Source organism: Sycon ciliatum, chromosome 8 (genome assembly GCF_964019385.1).
Source record: "Sycon ciliatum chromosome 8, ocSycCili1.1, whole genome shotgun sequence".
Classification (NCBI taxonomy): Eukaryota; Metazoa; Porifera; class Calcarea; order Leucosolenida; family Sycettidae; genus Sycon; species Sycon ciliatum.
In genome coordinates this window covers 9,629,226-9,648,083 of record NC_088650.1, presented here as the reverse complement: position 1 = coordinate 9,648,083, position 18,858 = coordinate 9,629,226, and the positions used below count along the sequence as shown (strand labels likewise).

The 18,858-nt window shown below is 47.0% G+C and overlaps 1 protein-coding gene across 2 annotated transcripts in view; it reads left to right on the top strand.

The window, feature by feature from the left end:
• Nucleotides 1–5,633: 5,633 nt before the first annotated feature.
• Nucleotides 5,634–18,858, top strand: part of LOC135823277 (DAZ-associated protein 1-like) — a 28,277-nt gene continuing 15,052 nt past the window's right edge. Inside the window, exons 1-4 of one of the 2 annotated variants that reach the window (XM_065336131.1) lie at nt 5,634–6,469; nt 8,577–8,669; nt 16,240–16,288; nt 16,599–16,681. In XM_065336131.1, coding sequence (XP_065192203.1) covers nt 6,314–6,469; nt 8,577–8,669; nt 16,240–16,288; nt 16,599–16,681 — 381 coding nt within the window. In that variant the 5' untranslated portion in view covers nt 5,634–6,313. The remainder of the gene's footprint in view (nt 6,470–8,576; nt 8,670–16,239; nt 16,289–16,598; nt 16,682–18,858) is intronic. The other variant, XM_065336132.1, reaches the window with a different exon arrangement.

The window sequence follows — 18,858 nt, the reverse complement described above, 5'->3', positions numbered from 1 at the left end:
CAGATGGAGAGCCCTCCCATTGCGGAAATCCTGAAAACACGTGGTCAGAAGTTATTTTGCCACTCTACATCCTTTGCTTGTGCTCTCATCTTCTCCTTGAGATGGTGTGTAGACGTATGGCTTGCCACAATACTCTTCCTTTCTGATAGCATTTGACTGTAAGCCTGGCATTACAACCGTCCACAACTAACTGTACGTGCTTCATCAGGAAAGTAAGACAGGCGCTGCTGCGCAATCGACTCTTGCTTGGTACTGCGTCCATGAGACATTCTAGTTCTTTTTGAGCCTGCTGAGCTGGACTCGGCAAAGGCAGTTCTTTTGGAACGAGCTCTTTCTGTTTATAGCCGCTCCTTCATCCTGGTCCAAATTTAGCAATGCATCAGTGTCTACTTCAGTATCGCTAGAGATGCTATCGCCGGAGCCTCTGGCAAAACTAGAAAACTCTTCTTCGTCTGTTTGATATTCACTTCGCGAAGTGAATATCAAACAGACTCCATAGCTCTCCATTATTCTAAAAGTAAAAGAAACCTCGGAAATATTTTCTCCGGATTTGTGTCACTTGAACTGCCTCGGCCTCTGTTGGGCATGCTTCACAAATGGCTTGTAAAGTTGTATACATTTACCTGACCACATCGCTACAATCATAACGTTTTTTACGTAACAATAGTTATGTAGCGTTAGTTCTAAAGGTGTACGTGTCTACACAATCACAAAGTCATGCGCCGGTACAATGCATAGTGCTCAAACGCCCGGAATGGGCGGAGCGTAGCACGCAAGAGGTACACAAAAGGAGTAAAATAGGGCTGTTTCGTTGTTACTCAGAGTTTCATGGCAAAAAGCAATCATCAGACAACATCTCATGATCATGATTGTAGCCGATTGTTGCTAAAAACCTGGGATTACCCGATATTATCCACTATGAAACTCGTCACGCTGCTCAAACCTCACATAATGCTCGTTTTGTTCCTTTCTAATGCTCCATAATGCTCTGATGCTCGGATAGTCGTATAATGCCGAATATAATGCCGGCATTATCCGCTGGACCCTATAGCTAGCTGGCTCCGCAGGTTTGCAGTTCTCTTTGTAGATAGGAATGACTGTAGCCAACTAACTTCCAGTCACTAGGTAGCTGCCCAAGGCGGAGACTAGTGTTGAAGAGGTGGCACAGGGACTGCGTTATCACGGGTGCCACTTCTCTCAGTATGACGTAAGTGATATCCCCGCCCACAGACTTGTGCTTGGGCAGAGTGCGCAGCTTGCGGAAGACTTCGTGCTGGGTTATGTTTGGCAATTGAAACTGGAGATCTGGTGTAAATTGTGCTGGCAGTAGGGTGGTAGCACACGGGTCAAATGACGGATTTGGGGAGAACTGGATTTTGAAGCAACGGGCCAGTGCTTCTGCTTTAGAAGAATCAAAAGCCGCATCTCCACAATCATCAACCAGGGTCGGAGTTTTTGGACATTGTATTGCATTGCTGCTCCATCTACATGGGTGTATTTTGTGTTTCACATCTCCATTTCAAGTTTCCTAATAAAGATTGTGTCAAATAGTAGTAACAGTGTCAGTAACCTAAGTTTATTATTATTATTTTTAATTATTTTTACTGAGAATAAAGCCTCTTTAACGGGCGAACAAAACACAATTTGCCATGGTGGCGGAGGATTGGAAAATAAGTCAGATAATGATGGCGTCACACGTGATCAGAGAGCAGGAGAATCATAGCATAGTCCGCACAATCACGGGCCAAGGCTCAACGGGACACCTTAGACTTAGTCCTTACTTACTAGGACCTTCCTTAGCCTCCACGACAGCCAGGGAGGCACAGCCATCCATTGGAGGCTGCCAAACTAGTTTGTCAGTAACCTAAGTCAGTAACCAAGGTAACTACTTAGTAGAGTAAGTGCACCTGGTGACTGTCTTACTCTTAAGTCTTAGTACTAGTAGTAGCAGTACTACTACTAAGTACTAGACTGTAGCTTTGTGCAACTAAAATTAATTATTATTTGAGCCGTCAGATGCGAAAACAGACCTTATGGGAAAACATTCATATTTGTGCTAGATGTTGGTTTGCGTTGCGCAAACCGTAGTTAACCTACATGTCACAGAGCCGCATCTCCCGCATGGAGATGTCGTCCGCGGACACGCCAAAACCGGATAAGTCTCATACGAGCTCCGCTAAAGTTGTACGCACTGCCGGGCTCCCGCGCGGGGCCCCACGCAAGCATTCGCAACCGCGATGCGCGTACGGCATGCCGTATAAGCCATCTATCCGCCTTGGGTGCAAGCTCACCCAAGGCCACCCTCGCAAGGCAGGAACAAGTAAAGACATTCACCAGTTGTTTGTGGTGCCAGCCCGCCGCAGAAATTGTTTCCCACCCTCCCGCACCATTTAAAAGGCAGGAGGCACGGGTGCTGCCGATGGGCGCCGCATAGTGCACGCACATCGGCACCATTGAACTATTCATGTGTACTAAGATTTTGTGTTCCGCTGCCATAGCAACCTAGTAGTACACGTAGCCGTTCCGACGGCGCAGGACCCCGCGGGTCGCTTCTGCTGGCCTTGCCTCTCTGATGCGCGATACGTGTACATCATAATAATCATGACCTCATACTGAGTACATGTACGTCATACTTGATTACCGATCACAGGCTCATGATTATTCATGCTGGAATAAACGCTTGCGACACCCCACAGGCTCGTCTCTCTTGTGTGGCATGAGGGTTAATGATATTTTCTGAAAGCTAGGAGCATCAGGAGTCGTATGCAAAAAACTAGAGTTGATTTGGACCAAGGGAAGTAAAGTTATAGCCTCTACAATAGGAGACCGTTACAAATTGCATCTCAATTTTGGGTGCAATACCAACAATTGTTTTACATACTTTGGAGAATATTTCCTGTTTCCTTTGACCGATTTCCACAAACTTGGGCTTTCTGGAAAGCTCTGGCGACGAGCAACCCGTTGGGCCCAAATCCGATAGCAAATAAAGCACAGCACCAGCGCAACAAGCTGCAGACATCGCTTCAGCGAATTTTAATAAAACTTCATGATGACATTCTTGCCAAAATTGCAAAAGAAGCGACTCCATGATCTAGTCCAATCTGCACTCTGCAGCCTGTGCAGGCGCGCTAGTGGGCACTACTACTCAATGACATGTACAGTCTTTGTGGTCCACTTCACAACAATAACACACACAGAAGTCTCTGCTGTGAGCACGGTGGCTCGACCGGCAATGGCGAAGTGATACAAACTGCACCAACGAAAAGCCACTGCGAAGTGACAGGAATGCGGTCCAGCACAACATTTTTGCGGACGCAAAAAGTTGTGGGGAAATCCCAAAATCGGTGCGATTTTGCATGAGCCCAAATGTTCAGGTTACCCACAAAGACACAAGCTTTCCAACTCTCTTTGGCCGTTGGAAAGCGTACCATCATGTACATGTACATGTACGAAGTTCTGCATGAGCACTATGCTACTGTGTACTACTAGTACTAGTGTCACTAGTACATAATTATCGTGTTGCAACCAAAAAAAATAAGAATACGAGGCCCTGCATGGGCATGCACTAGTGTCACTAGTGGCGCATGTCCATGCAGGGCCTCGTATTTTTGTTGCAACACGATAAGTATCGCGACTACATGTACATGTATGATAATACTAATAGTAATGAGTATGGCCCAATATGGGAGAATGAAGTAATAAGTAATAGTTGAAGACACCACTGCAGTTGTACTTGGCGTGTGTTTACCGCAGTAATGATTATGTACACTCTACTGATAAGGCCACCTAGAGGCTAGAATTAATTCGTTATTTCGGGTCACTTCATTCACTCATCCGTTCCAGGGTCGGTCGGTCGGGTTTATTTTTTTTTATTTTAGTTTTTATTTTGGTTACTGCCATGCGCGCCATACATGGCCATGTGCATACATAATAATTATCGAATAGCTTTTGTCCATCAAGCCAGTCGATCAAATCTAGACGATCCAGCGCCTTCAGATCTACAGTAGTACAATGTAGGTCCCCAGCTAGCTCCAGCCTCCAGGACCAGATCTTGACCTCGCTAGCAAACGAGTCTGACGAACAGCTCTCACCAAAACTTCTGTCAATGAGCGACGCGGTGGCGGGGCTGATGTTGTTTCAGGACAGATCGCGGATCCACGTCGTCACCAAGCGCTGCATGCATGCAACCTGTCATTTGGCTGCTTCTGACTCTGAGATTGACGTCTGGACTGCTATTATTATTTTTTAGGGTCGCGTGTGTACATGCATAGCCTAGTCATCTAAGTACATTTGCATGCACAATCAAAAAAAACATTTTGCGGTCGGGTGACCCGAAACAACGAATTAACTATTACTTTCAAACAAGCCTGCCTGCATGCCTCCCGTTCTGTCTTGCTAGCAGTAGCACCCACTTGTACTGAACACTACAGGAATCTTTGAACGTTTGCGGTACTCCACAGTACCAGTCATGTGCTGTTTACCGTCTCCCCGTTGTTGTATTCTAACGCTAACGTTATTCATTGACTGAGCGTTCTTTGCTTTGTACTACACCCTGCTATCATGTTAGGCTATTTCCTACAGTATATTTCTGTTTCCATTCGCTTCCATGTAATTGGGCGACACCGCCCGTTGGGTTCTACGAATTCAAATAAAAATGTACCTACCTACGTAGCTACCTACCTAACTCTGGGTGACCTAATAATATTTTTTTATGAAAAGTCTGTCTGCCTCTGGTGCCGTATAGTACTACTAGTACTACACAAGTACGAGTACTGCCACTACTAGACAGGCGAGTCTCTATGTGAATTGGACGTGCGCTAGGTACTAGGTGCGCACGACCAATTCCTAAGTCCTTGAAGGCAAGATTAGTTTTTGTGCGTGGGCATGCCAAAACTCGCACTGCAATGCAGCATACAATTGTCCATCGCTGAAATTATTTTTACCAGGCGTAACCACTAAAATAACCAGGGAGCCTCGAGAGTCGTGCATGCAGTGGGTGCCGGTGGTTTGTACCTCATCGTCTAGACTCCTTGGCAGCAATCGCACTCTCCTCCCCCAGATCTGGTCTGCCGTCCAACGCACACACACACCCCCTCAAATTTTCTAGGTGCTGTGGTTGTTGCTATTAGCAGTAGTATGAGTAAGTATTTGCGAATAGTACTTGCATAAGGGGAAATGACGATACTAGTACTACACGCTACCATTACTAGCATGCCCTCAGTACTACAGTAGGTCTACTAAGTACTATACTAGCAGCAGTAGTACTATTTCTCCTGTCACTAAGTGTCAGTGCTGTGCACATGTGCGAGATAGGGATGTGTTGTATCTGTGGTGCGTTCGCTCCACCAACCACCGCCGCGACAAAGGCGTGAGGACCTTGAGCAGTTGAGGTTGATGCATGGAGATGCTCAGGCAATAGTGCATGTAGCCACGTGAATTTATACTGACCGGGGCATGCCAGCGCCATGACCATGCCATGGCAAGGTATGGTTGTGTTGCATGCGACGCGCGGCGACCACGTAACCTCGTTGCATGCATGAGCGAACCGCACTGTGGACTACACGTTAGCAGCTAGGAAGAGGAGAGATGGTTGAGAGTGGACTGAAGCAATACAAATAGAGCGCTGTGGACGCTGTTCGCTCGCATAATGTTTTCCATCCTCGTTGTCGCCGCAGCGTAGTTTCAAACAAGTGTGTACCTCGCCGTACACATGCTGTAGACGTAGTTTCATTCCTTCTCTTTCTCTCTCTCTCTCTTTATTTATCCCCCCCCCATCCCTCTCTCTCCAGCTTCACTGGTGACACAGAGTCGAGCGCAGGAGATTGTAGCCGTGCATTTAAAAATAATCTCTTAGTTGTGTACATACATACTCACATGTACTAGGGACGCCAGTGGAGATACTAGTCCATATTGCATCGATTGCATAGAACTGTTAGCGGCTGGTCTTGTGAGGCGGAAGCAGTATTCGCAGCTAGATTGATAGCCGCCACTGAATCACAGCAGCATCCAGGCACTCTCCGCCAAGATCAGCTGGCTTCGCGCTCCGTCAGATTATTCCCATCTCCGAGTAAGTGAAAAGGAAGGTGTGGGTGTTCCAACAGCGAAACAGTGGTCAACGCTGCGCCATCACACAGAAACCCAGCGGGCGCATTGCTCCGGATCACCATCGCCAAGAGGCAAGCACAGAGAGGAATACGTATCAGTAGTGCATCGGAAGTTGTTTCCACCGCGAAATCCTCCAGGAACGCAGTTATCACGGCACACAGACAGGCAACTATAAAACATCCGTGTCCAGAGCTGACGGTGAGCCAGTATGCATATGCAGGAATTGATGGAGGCGTCTTGTAGCTCCCCATCAGGCAACAGCGCCCTGGTCCTGGAAGACACCGAGACAATCGAACCCAAAGAAGCCAGTGGCACGGGAAAACCGTTCGAATCCTATTTGGAAGCTATTGGTTTCTTCCATGATGTGAGTAGCTCACTGTGTTCTCGGCGCATGCGTGTGTGCTCCTGTAGTGTTGGTCGTATTCATCAATGTAAAACTGCGTGTAGCAGGCGATGTTCACCAGTTGTACATCACTACATGTACTAGCTCTGGACTAACAACAATCCGAGTGAGCACTGTACCCCCGTCACTGTACGTCTCGACACTGCGTTCTAGATACACCGTACACGCAATAATATTATGGCGCTCACACGCTCTGCTAGTACTAAACTTGGTAGTAAAGTAAGATTCGAAAATGAGTGAATGTGAATGAGAGCAAATGTACATCTGCTTCCACTCTCCTTCACTGTTGTCTGATAACTGGTTGTTTTAAACCATGAAACTCTGAGCAACAACACTTGAAAAGAGCCTACTTTCCGTTGTGCGCCTCTTGTCGGTCTACATGCATACTGCTTCTATGCAAGTAGAAAATTAATGATAGAATAAGGGATCTTCCCGGAAGGTGTTAACTAGTTAGTCAACAGATACGATGCGGTCGAAGGGATTATTGCGATTCTCGAAGCCTCTTTCTTCGGCAGTCTTTGTGACACCTTACGTTAAGGTGAATTCGTGGCATTTGTAGAAGCAACATTCTTGGGATGCTTACGAAGTACTCCCACAACCTTGATGAAAGAAGACTGGCTGCGGTGAGCGTGGTGGTCGGGGTGTGCAGCTATCACCTGTGCTCGAAACACCCTTGCCTTGGACAGTCACAGTCCCTTGTCTTTGAAGACCTCACTCCACACCATAAGAATCTGGACTTCGGAATTTCAGCGCTAATGAGCCTCACATGAGCCTCTTTTAAGGGCAAAAAACCCAAAATGAATGGATCAGTGTCGATGAGGGGTTTGTTGTACCTTATGATACATTTCAGCATGGACTGGGCTGGAGGTCGAGTAGTTTCTGCCAAATCCTTTATAGCGGTCTGGTAACATGATCCCTGAAGCTCAGAGGGAACATTGGTATGACATGCATTATTATTAGTATTTATTATTATTATTATGAAAATGAGCCAAAGGCTATATCCTTACCGAGTGTTATGCCTAACTTATGGAGGACTTAGAGGACATAACCAAAGAACAACATAGGACATGTGAGAGAGAGGGAGGAGGAGTAGTAGTAGCAGTAGAATGTATTGTTAGGAGGAGAAGGGAAGGAGATAGTGTGTGTGTGTGTGTGTGTGTGTGTGTGTGTGTATGCGCGTGTGCATATGATTATGTGTGGTTGGGTGTATGTGTTGTGATCAAGTCCACTCACAGGTTGGGGATTTGGGGTTTGACAGCCGTTGTGCGCTTCGATGGTCAATTGAGTCGTCTTTCCAAGATTTCTTAATCTCTCTCCGCTTTCCCAAGGGGAGACCCACGTGGCTTGTTTCTGATAGTGAACAAGTACAGTTATTACAAGCGTGCATGAGTGTATGTGCCGCCGTGCGTGTGTGTGTGTGTGTGTGTGTGTGTGGTGTGCGCGCGCGTGCACTTGTGTGTACTTATGTGTAGTATGGTAATATGTTGTAGTATCTATTTTGATTTATCAAATGAACAGGTACTGATGCCTTCTCACTAAACCCATTAGTCTGGCTCTTACAAGAGAAAAAAACATTTTATGAACAAGAAGACAAACAAGGAAACAAAATTAAAAGAATCTATAATAATCTATAATAATAATTATTTGGTTTGTTCAGTGGATTATTATGTAAGACACAAGCAGAGGAGATCAAACAAATTTTATAAAATTGTGAAGTCTAGAACAGACGGGTGTGGTGTGTGTGTGGTGTGTGTGTGTGTGTGTGTGTGTGTGTGTGTGTGTGTGTGTGTGTGTGTGTGTGTGTGTGTGTGTGTGTGGTGAGTTTGATTGAAAAGGGCATGATGTGGGAGGGAGGAAGGACGATAGTGCGGACAAAGAGATTCGGAGGAGAGCTAATATTATGAGGACAGATCAAGAACAGACATGAAGCTTGAGCTTGTGGCAAAGAACCTTTTTGAGAACGTTGCGGAACGACTGATCAGATGGTATTTCATTCAGCATCCCTCAAGCCGTGCTACCAATTGATTTATTCTTTCGCTGTGTATTCTGCCAATGTTCAACTCAACAGAAAGCCAAGAGGACCAACAAAGTGTTCGTGGGAGGACTGCCGGGGAATTTAACCGAAGATGAGATGAAAGCATTCTTTGAGACGAAGGGAAAGGTAAGGATTGTCCGATTGAATAGTCGAGATCTAACCTATAAATAGTATAATGACGTTACACATTACGTCATTAGAGCGGTTCTCTGGTAGTGTTGGTGTGCCACTTGAGAAACTGAACTCAGCCGTACCGGCCGTGCTGTTGCTACTGCAACTCCCACGTACATGTACGTGACTTGTACTTGGTCGGCGCTCCAGCCGATCGAGACTTGATTTTGCATCGTCTGCACAACATCTGCATGGGAAACACGCACTTAACTTCCCGCTGTTCTGGTCGCCACAGTTCGCACAGCAGATACATGTAAAAGTAAAGTAAAGTTTGCACGTCCGCGTTACCACCGGCTATACAATTGCGTTGAGAAACACAACCAGTTTAGGAAGTTTCACATGCATGGTGGTGGCCTGGCACATGCAGATACATGTACTCAGCGTATTATGATTCTTTTCTGAAGAGCTGGTGGGGTCCTGGGGTGTCAATGTTGCAGAAACATGGGGAATTCGTCTTGATGGAAACTCGCGATTTTTTCAGTGCGTTGTTAAAAAACCGTATACGTTATATGAGTTTCAACGCCCTGTAATCCGCTTCCTGCGGAACGATCTGCTGATTGACCCGTTGATCGATATGGAATTGGAAGGTGGAAGTCGAGAGTGATATTTTGAGGCAAGTACAGTCGTCACTTATCACAGTCCGCGGACTTCATTGTTACTCTCGGAAGTGTCCCGTTGCTATGAAGCAAAGACGTGATTGGAGGTAATTTGGGAGCCGCATGTCACCTAACAAATATTCCGCCGAGATACTGCCGATGCTGACGGCAATCCCTCGTGGTGTCCTTGTTACTTGTACAAAGTATTCTACGGGACAAACTGGCGAACGTGGCATAGTTGGCTCAACGATTCGATTGTGCCTGCCAGGAATGCTTGCTACTAACTTAACCACCGTGGCGAGCTCTATCAAGAACACGTGCAGTACAATTGTCATATCGCAGGATCGCATACCGATGTCACTCAGAGCCTCTCCTCAACAACGTGTGAACAGATAGCGCCGTAGTCGTTTCAAGTAAGTTTAACACCTTGTACCAGCTCAGAGCTCTACTTGAGGAAGTCGGCTGGTATGCGAACGCAGCGGGCCTTGTGGCCACACGTGTGCTGTACACGCCTTATAAGGTGTTCAAAACAAATACGGAGCGAATTCAAAAGGTAGCACCTCCTCTGCCCAGTCGGAATGTCCTACCTATCTCAGCACCAGTTATTGTCCTAGTTATTTCTCGCGATCTTGTTCTGGCAAACCCTTAGGCAGGCCACAACAGGCAATGTCACTAGCGTATCTGTTTTAAAATCTTCAGAAGAACGCATTTTTGGCAATGACATTGCTGCGGTACTATTACGTCAGTCGACATGAACAGCCACCATGAACCCTTAATTAACGTCTCGGAATGTACGATCTCCACGGCCTAAAATTGTGCTAGCGCCGAGATGTTTCAATCTTAATTTCAGGATTACCCAAAGGCTGACGCCTATTGGGGGGGGGGGGGGGGAGGACCTCCTATTTGTGTATGTAAAGAAGTAGGTTCTTCGATTAAAACCCGAAAATGATATTCTTTGAAAGACTTTCATGCACATGTGCAGTGCATAATGTTCTTCAACTTAGGTTACAGATCAAAGTGTCTAAAGGAGTAGTATTAAGAAGACTGTGGAACGCCTTTATCCTTGCTGCCAAAAGAAGAACAGTCCATCACATTGCAATTTGTATGGCGGCCACAGCGGGTTGCATGGCTAGCGGCACTCTTTCAAACATTCGGATCACGGTCAGCTATGCTAGGCTGCTGGGAAATATCGAATTGGCATATCACGTGTCTTCCTACCCGCGTGAGACAGAATGTAGTAACGTATTCGTGACGTCGGCCGGCTATTAATTTCAAGAATGTCACGATAATCGATTGAGGCGTTCCGCGTGGTCACTGCTCACAGCGAGCTGCTAGCTGGCGCAGTATCCATGCTCTTTTCAACTTCAAGGGGGGCACCACGCTGCACAAGATGATAGCACCGCAGTACACGACTCATTACAATGAGTTTCATGGAGAACGATCATGTCACCGCAGAGTGCAGCGCTTGTATTTCGAAGTATGCAGATACAAAACATCTTCCGGCGTTGCCAATGTGATCGTGTAGGTCGACTGGTGCAGGAAATGGCAGGCGATCGCCAACCCGAGTGGCCGTGGTCGTTTTCATTGTGTCAGCAGAGACCCTGCCGTCCCAGCGCCCCAGAGCGTGTCGTGGATACCTTTGCAGGCAGCGCTCTATGCCGAGTCCCAGCGTCGCTCCAATCATGCGGCTGATGCTGATGGCAAGGGCCGGGCGAAATGTCGAGCAAGTTTGGACTGCACGCCCCAGTTGTATGCCATTGCGAGTGCAGGACGGTGTAGTGAACCCTTATAAAAAGTAATGGCGGCTCTAAGCGAAGCCACTCTGTGTCTAGCAGTACCTGGTGCGTATTGGTCTGTAGTGGCGAGACTGATGGGGCAAAGCGCCCGGCCATACAATGTCAGCGAGTGTGTAACGACGGGCCGATAGACAGCAGAGTAAAAACAATACTAATTATCACGAGAACCAGTGGGAACGTCTCCTCTTTTGCAGGTTCATTCATTTTTTTACTAGCAAACATAGCCCTACTAATGATCAGGGAAAGAGGACAACTGAAGTGACACTGGACAACAAGACAAAGGGGAGGAGGGGCGATGTGTAAAATAATAAATACTACTACTACTATGTGCCGATGTGGTTGGCGACATTGCAATGTCTTCCACGTACCCTTCCGGTTTGAAGTGCCAGGCCAGACTTACATTGCTTGACGAAATTGTCGTGAATTTACAACCACACCACCACCACACCACCACCACTACCACCACCACCACCAACAACAACAACAACAACAACAACAACAACAGCAACGACAACGACAACGACAACAACAACAACAACAACAACAACAACAACAACAACAACAACAACAACAACAACAACAACAACAACAACAACAACAACAACAACAACAACAACAACAACAACAACAACAACAACAACAACAACAACAACAACAGCAACAGCAACAGCAACAGCAACAGCAACAGCAACAGCAACAGCAACAGCAACAGCAACAGCAACAGCAACAGCAACAGCAACAGCAACAGCAACAGCAACAGCAACAGCAACAGCAACAGCAACAGCAAATGCAACTGCAACTGCAACTGCAACTGCAACTGCAACTGCAACAGCAACTGCAGCAGCAGCAGCAGCAACAGCAACAACAACAACAACAACAACAACAACAACAACAACAACAACAACAACAACAGCAACAGCAACAGCAACAGCAACAACAACAGCGGGACATGCAAAAAAATAACGTCGCTGGATTGAAATGTGGTCAGTGTGGAAGTGGATGACCCTTAGGCTGTGTTTACATGAGAAGTTTCAACCCGGGTCGAGTTCAGCCCGGGTTGAAAGTCTGTACGACAAACAAAAGAGGTGAGCGTTTACATGAAGACAGTTGACCCGGGTCAAATACTGATATGCCGCCAAAAGTCCACTTCTACAGTCCTGTATGGTCACGTGAATCCGTTCGCGCGAAATTGGCATCTGCAGTGCTGTTCAAACCTGGCGCGAGCTACGCACAGAAGTACGTTTGTACGATTTTCTTGACCCAAGGGGAGGGTTGAAATCAACCCGGGGCGAAATTTCAACCCGGGTCAAGCGCAATGCGTCATGTAAACGCGCCATTCACTTTGTGCACATGGCAGGTTGAAATCTGACCCGGGTCGAACTCAACCCGGGTTGAAACGCTTCATGTAAACACAGCCTTACAAAGTTACATACATGAACATGTCCATGTACTATCGGACATGGACCGGGGCCGGTGTCATATAGTAGAATGACCCCCGTAGTGGAAGGCCCCCCCCCCCGGTCATTGTACTATATAGTAGATTGCCCCCGGGGTCACTCTACTATAATATACAACGACCCCCCTCGGCCTTGGGGGGAGGGTTGAAATCAACCCGGGGCGAAATTTCAACCCGGGTCAAGCGCAATGAGTCATGTAAACGCGCAATTCATTTTATGCACATGGCGGGTTGAAATCTGACCCGGGTCGAACTCAACCCGGGTTGAAACGCCTCATGTAAACACCGCCTTAGTAGAGGTCCGTGAGCTCCTGAACTCTTGCTAGTACTACACCGTATACGTATACACGTGTAGATCGACCCCGAGGTCATACTCTTTCTCTCTGACAGATGCACACATTGGTTAACATTTAATCAAACCTGGGGATTGTCATTCTCCTCTTTCAAGGATCAGAAACAAAACTCTTATTAGTTTCGCTCCCATGTCATTGGGCCTATTACCTATTCTCATGGCGACACTTCGACACAAGCTCACTCCTTTTGTTGAGAGAGAGGTGCTTGGGTGCTTGCGCGATTGCCAATTTCTCTGCCAGGCACAGGTTGCACCTTTTGCTTTTGTTGCTCTACCACTCGGTATTGAGCACTCTCTTGGACAGCCTGGAACCTCTCTGTTTTAATATCAATGCACCTATCACACACACAATAATCCAAAAGGAGCAAGGAGCACACAGAAAACGCAAAGGAACACTGAACTTGCAAACTCCAAACAAAAACAATCCAACACAAGGTGGGATGTTCATGTCTCCTAAAGAGGAAAAGTGCGCGACCTATGTACAAATGTTGTGGACTTTTCACCACATATTCCCACAATCAAGAGTACATAACCCCGGACTCTTGCCACAATCCATAATGTCCACGTGGAATCTGTGGTGTAAACTCCATCCCTTTCTACCTGCACGTGCGAAACGACAAGTCTGGTGGACTCTGTAGTAGAATGACAGGGGGCAATCTACTATATAGTAGAACGACCCCCCGGGCATTGTACTATATAGTAGAGTGACCCCGGGGTCACTCTACTATTATAGTACAATGCCCGGGGGGGGGGGGTCCATCTGCTGGGGGGTCATTCTACTATACTACACCGGCGTCCTCAGCGCGTAGTTCTACTGAACGCTGCGTGCAGTTCACAATAATCTTCATGTTGATCCGATGTGACCCGCCCGCTACAGCGCATAAGTGCATGTGTGTAGATCTACCACTTATCCACGGCTGCATGGCCAGCGCTCTGGGGCCGCTAGAAAGTGGACGTGCGACCCGATTTCCATGTCCACGACAGCAGCAAGATTATATTTGCAGTGTAGATCAGGGAGTCGTATAGGACTCCCTGGTGTAGATCTACTTGGAAGCGTGTTTTTATTGACCACATAAAATGATGATGCAAAGAAAGAAAAGAATACCGGAAACATAATGCTGGATTTGAAAGAAGAAGAGGAAAAGAAAGAATAAAAGAAACCTGACCAAGAGAACTCAAGCATTGCACCCAGGAGGCAAAAATGAACTCAATCCCTAGCATAGGCTCAATGAGGTCGTGTAATTGTACAAATTTCAAAGGATCCAAGTAAAACTCCAACAAACCAGAGAAACGAATTCAAATATTACAAAGCAACAGCGAAAAAAAAAGTCCAGTTACTGCACACGCGACATGTGCGCCAGTGGCACTCGGTTGCGAAACAATGACGGCCTGTACCGGAGACACCACGGGCATACGACGATCTTGACCTCCGGAAACACGTTATCTGCCATCGGTTAGGGAGGCACTTATCCTCGATCGCAGGTGACCAAGGACAAGGGCGTACTGAAGATCCCGATTCTTATCCGCTATGGGCCGCCAACGCCTTCAGGAATCTGCTGCACTCCGGCGCACTCTGGCCATTTGTTGCAAAAACCAGAGGGGTAAATGACCCGCGATCCACCTGGTTAATTCGGTCTGCATACTGCCGCTTCTTCTGCCTGAGTTCTGGCGCTCATATACCACCACTGGCACCAGGCACCACGGCACCAGTCCACATGGCCGGCATATGAATCATTATGATCATCATGATATGGGCCCACTTACACCATATGCAAATCTACGTAGGTGAGTCTCTACATCATACATGACAACCATCAGATCATGTGGACATATCTAGCGAGTAGAAGTCCGTGTTGCGTGGTTCGGCTATTTCAGTTCTACCAAGAGTAGAATGATAAGGTTAGTCTTGGACCTGGTTCTACTGTACTGTAGCAGCATTTGCGTGGCTAGATAAGTAGATCTGTTCGCACCAGAACTGCGGAAGTCCAGATTGGCCATTTCTGAGTGCAATAACCGTGGCCATGCGCCAGAACAGAGTGATGCAAAAATAAAGGAATGCGTAGTACTAGTACTAGTTTTGTGGATCTAGGAGTATATCTTCTTGGAGCACGCAGGATTGCTGTTGAAGTGTCGCAGAATGGTCTGCTCACCAAGAGGATGACGTGTACGGTGTAGGTTAAGGTTTGTAGTTTAGAGGCTCGCTAAGTCCAACCAGCTTGTACTTTGTAGCAGGATAATTATACATTTGTAATCTCGGTTCCTAATCATTACCACGGAGCAGGTTTGCTAAGCTTACGTAGCTCATACACCCTACTAGTACTACCCATGATGGCGACTACTATGTGGTGTCTGGAGATTGAGACAACCCGTATGCCACTAACAACACGCCGAGGTATAGGCACATGTAGCAAATCATTCTATCTGGTCTCTGTTTTCTTCAAAGCTATCTAGTAAAAGAAGAATAAATAATAATAAAAATAATATAATAATAAAGCGCGAATTGTTAAAAAAAAGTTTTTGCTTTTTCTTCACTCTATCTTCCACACCTGGATTCAACTGACACATTAACATGTCTCCTGTCCATGTCACCTTTATTATTCTTTTTTGTTGATATTTTTGTTGATATGCACATTCTTACCAAAAAAGACAAGGACGATTAACAAGTGGTATGGGCTGTTCAGTTGTGCTGGTGGAGCAGGCTAAGCTTGGGTGGCAGACCATCATGATCTCGCCTTCACTAATGCTTGATCTACGCATAGAAAAGGCGACGAAGAGAGGGTATTGGTGTATGGTTCAGGCAGGAGGCAGGCAAGGAGGGTGGGGGAAAGAAATGGGGGAAAGACTCTAACGAAATGCTGTGGCAAACAGGGAGACCCATGAACAAAAGTACATAGAGAGAGACAGACAGATAGACAGGCCGATACAGACAGACATGGAGAGAGAGAGAGAGAGAGAGAGAGAGAGAGAGAGAGAGAGAGAGAGAGAGAGAGAGAGAGAGAGAGAGAGAGAGGCAGAGAGAGAGAGAGGCAGAGAGAGAGAGAGGCGAGAGAGAGAGAGAGAGAGAGAGAGAGAGAGAGAGAGAGAGAGAGAGAGAGAGAGAGAGAGAGAGAGAGAGAGAGAGAGAGAGAGAGAGAGAGAGAGAGAGAGAGAGAGAGAGAGAGAGGCAGAGAGAGAAAGAGAGAGGCAGAGAGAGAAAGAGAGAGAGAGAGGGAGAGAATGGAAGATGGGTAGAGTAAAGGGTATTGCATTATGAGTATGAGAACATCAGTAAGAAACCAGAGTGCAACCACAACTGTCATCTCGCTATTTATTTGCTCACCTACAGGTAGATGCAGTGAGCCTTATGATGGATCCTGTCACGAAGCGGCACCGAGGTTAGCCTTCTGATTCTTTGCATGTATTTTGTAGTAGGTGATTTGACAAGTACTACACATGTATTGTTCAGAACGCAGACAGCACTTTATTGCACATATAAGCGCATGGGCTGCAATCCGAACATATTCACACAGCAAAAAAACTTTTTTGTAGCAAATTTTCACTTATAAGCCCATGCGCTTATATGTGGGGTATAAGCCCATGCGCTTATATGTGGGGAAGTGCGGTAAAAGCTCCCCAAGTTGTTACGTCTTATCAGAGGTGTGTGTAGTCTTATGCTCCTCTCTTCATGTGCTGTGATTCTCGCAGGCTTCGGATTTGTTATCTTTGAAGACGCTAGTGTCGTCGATCTACTGGTAGAGGCGCACTATATCACAGTGAACGGCAAAGTGGTAAGTGTTCGACACGCCGCTGTACACTTGGTGCGTGCAATACTTTTCTTCTGGTGTAAAATTTGCTCCGGGAATGATTTCTGAGATCATTATAAAATTTAATAAAACAGTGAATGGCAATGTGGTGCGTGCACAATACGCCGCTGTACACTTAGCGTGCAATACTGTACAGGTGTGACATTTAGTCGGGAAATGATTTCAAGGACTGTAAGAAAAGACTCGAATGGGGAGCCAGGGATTAATTTATATTGCTGCAGAAAACTTGACAACCAACTCATGCGATAAGATTGCACGACACTGACTGATGGTACTGACGTTCTACAACTACTAGAAACTGGCTATCAGCTCTAGCACATCTTGGATGCGCACTCCGACAGCCTTCCAACTGGGAAAGCTCTAAGTTATATGATAACGTAGGAGGGAGAAGTTGAGCGCAACCAAGACAAGCATGAGCTGAAAGTCATAGCTGTGAAGACGTTGGCGGGGAGAGGGGCGGGGGGGGGGGGGGGGAGCGTCCTTCACAATACTGTGCAAATGGAAGCTTGCTCCACATACACCGACCTACCGACTTGGACCCAGACAACAGAGGCAGGAGCACACAAAGTGAGGGTAGTAGGCCTCAGCCAGATGTGAAGAAGCCAGCCAGAAAGTACAGCAACAAAAGAAGAAAAAAAACATTAGACACCATATTCGCAAGAGAGAAAATTGTTGTGCGAGAAGTCATTTCTCGCCAAACTTGTTCCGCTCGGCCGGCGAGAAATATAACTTTTCATCTTGCGTGCTTGATCGTTGGTCCTGTCTGATGGACTAGAGGACTAAGGGAAGGAGAGCTGATAATTACTTAGGGGCTGAAGAGACTGTCAACCATTCTTCGCCAGTGTTCAACACCAGTGTACTCCATCGATCAAGCACAACAGCTCCTCAACGATGGCTTACAATTCCACCAATCAACTCAAGATTCGCGACTCAATCCTCTTCAGAAACAAACAACGCCGCCTTATGGTAGTACTCGAGTACTAGTACTGTCAGCTGTGGCATCCCTAGATTTTCTAGGCTTCGGAATTAACTGACGATGAGAGATAGTAGTCGAGGTGTACATCTGTGTCATCGCTGCGGCTGTCAACTTTGAAACGTTCAAGAATATCTTGATAATGTGAGCTCGCAGAAAACGTACAAATATATCTTCCTGGTTGGACAGCTCTAAATTTTCTACGACCAGCCCTACGCAACGAATTAAGAGCCATCACTTGCTTCTCTATGGTTCAAAACCACTACAATTACAATGTACGGCTAAAAAGCAGCCGCGACCGCTGCAAAAACTGCAAAATAAAACCACTTCAGTTACATCTACGAAGATCAAAGTTCCCAACGATCCTGTCCCCACAGGCCTGCTTTCTTGTACAACCTCTCGAATACACCCCCAAGGATTGTCAACGATAAAAAATTCACGTCCCAAAACTAGTGTAATGCGTCACCGAGTGGTCTAGGAGGCACACACAAGAAAACTGACGGACAAATAGGTTCTTCGGCTCAACCTGCCTGAAGTACAACTTTTAATAACAATATGTAAAAACACAACTGAACAACAACTAAACGGAACTGAACGGAACGGAACACGCTCATCAGCTTCCTGTGCGGGCAAGGCGTACGTTGATGACCTCCAGCGCCTTAGTCACGGCCCCCAGCTGCGAATTGTCCGCTACCCCGCACACGGGAAGCGGTGGTGTGTCCTGCTCCTCAGCCTGCTGGATCGAGTGCTGATGCAGGGCCGAGAAGAGGACAGCATCCAACGTATTCGGCGCCAGTTCCCGTACGCGGACCCGGATCGCCCTGGAGTCCAGGCCAGCAAGGAACTGCCTCCTTCGCTAGCACATCTCTATCTGCAGCGGCCATGTTTGGGTAAGATTGGGCGACAGCCGCCCGCACCTTTTCGCAGAATGCGCTGGCGACTGCCCCTTCTGCTGGTGCAAGGCTTTGAACGCAGCCCGGTGTAGTTCGGCGCGCTGGGCCGGAGCAAAGCGGTCCTCAAGTGCTTGAGCCAGGGCAGCGAGCTGGCCTTGACGGGTCGCCAGGGGCAGACAAAGGAAGAATAGTTGGGCGTCGCCCGTGAGGGATAATCCAAGGAACTGGGTTTGTTCCGCAGGGGTCCACTGATTTACCTCAGCTACCTGGGTGAA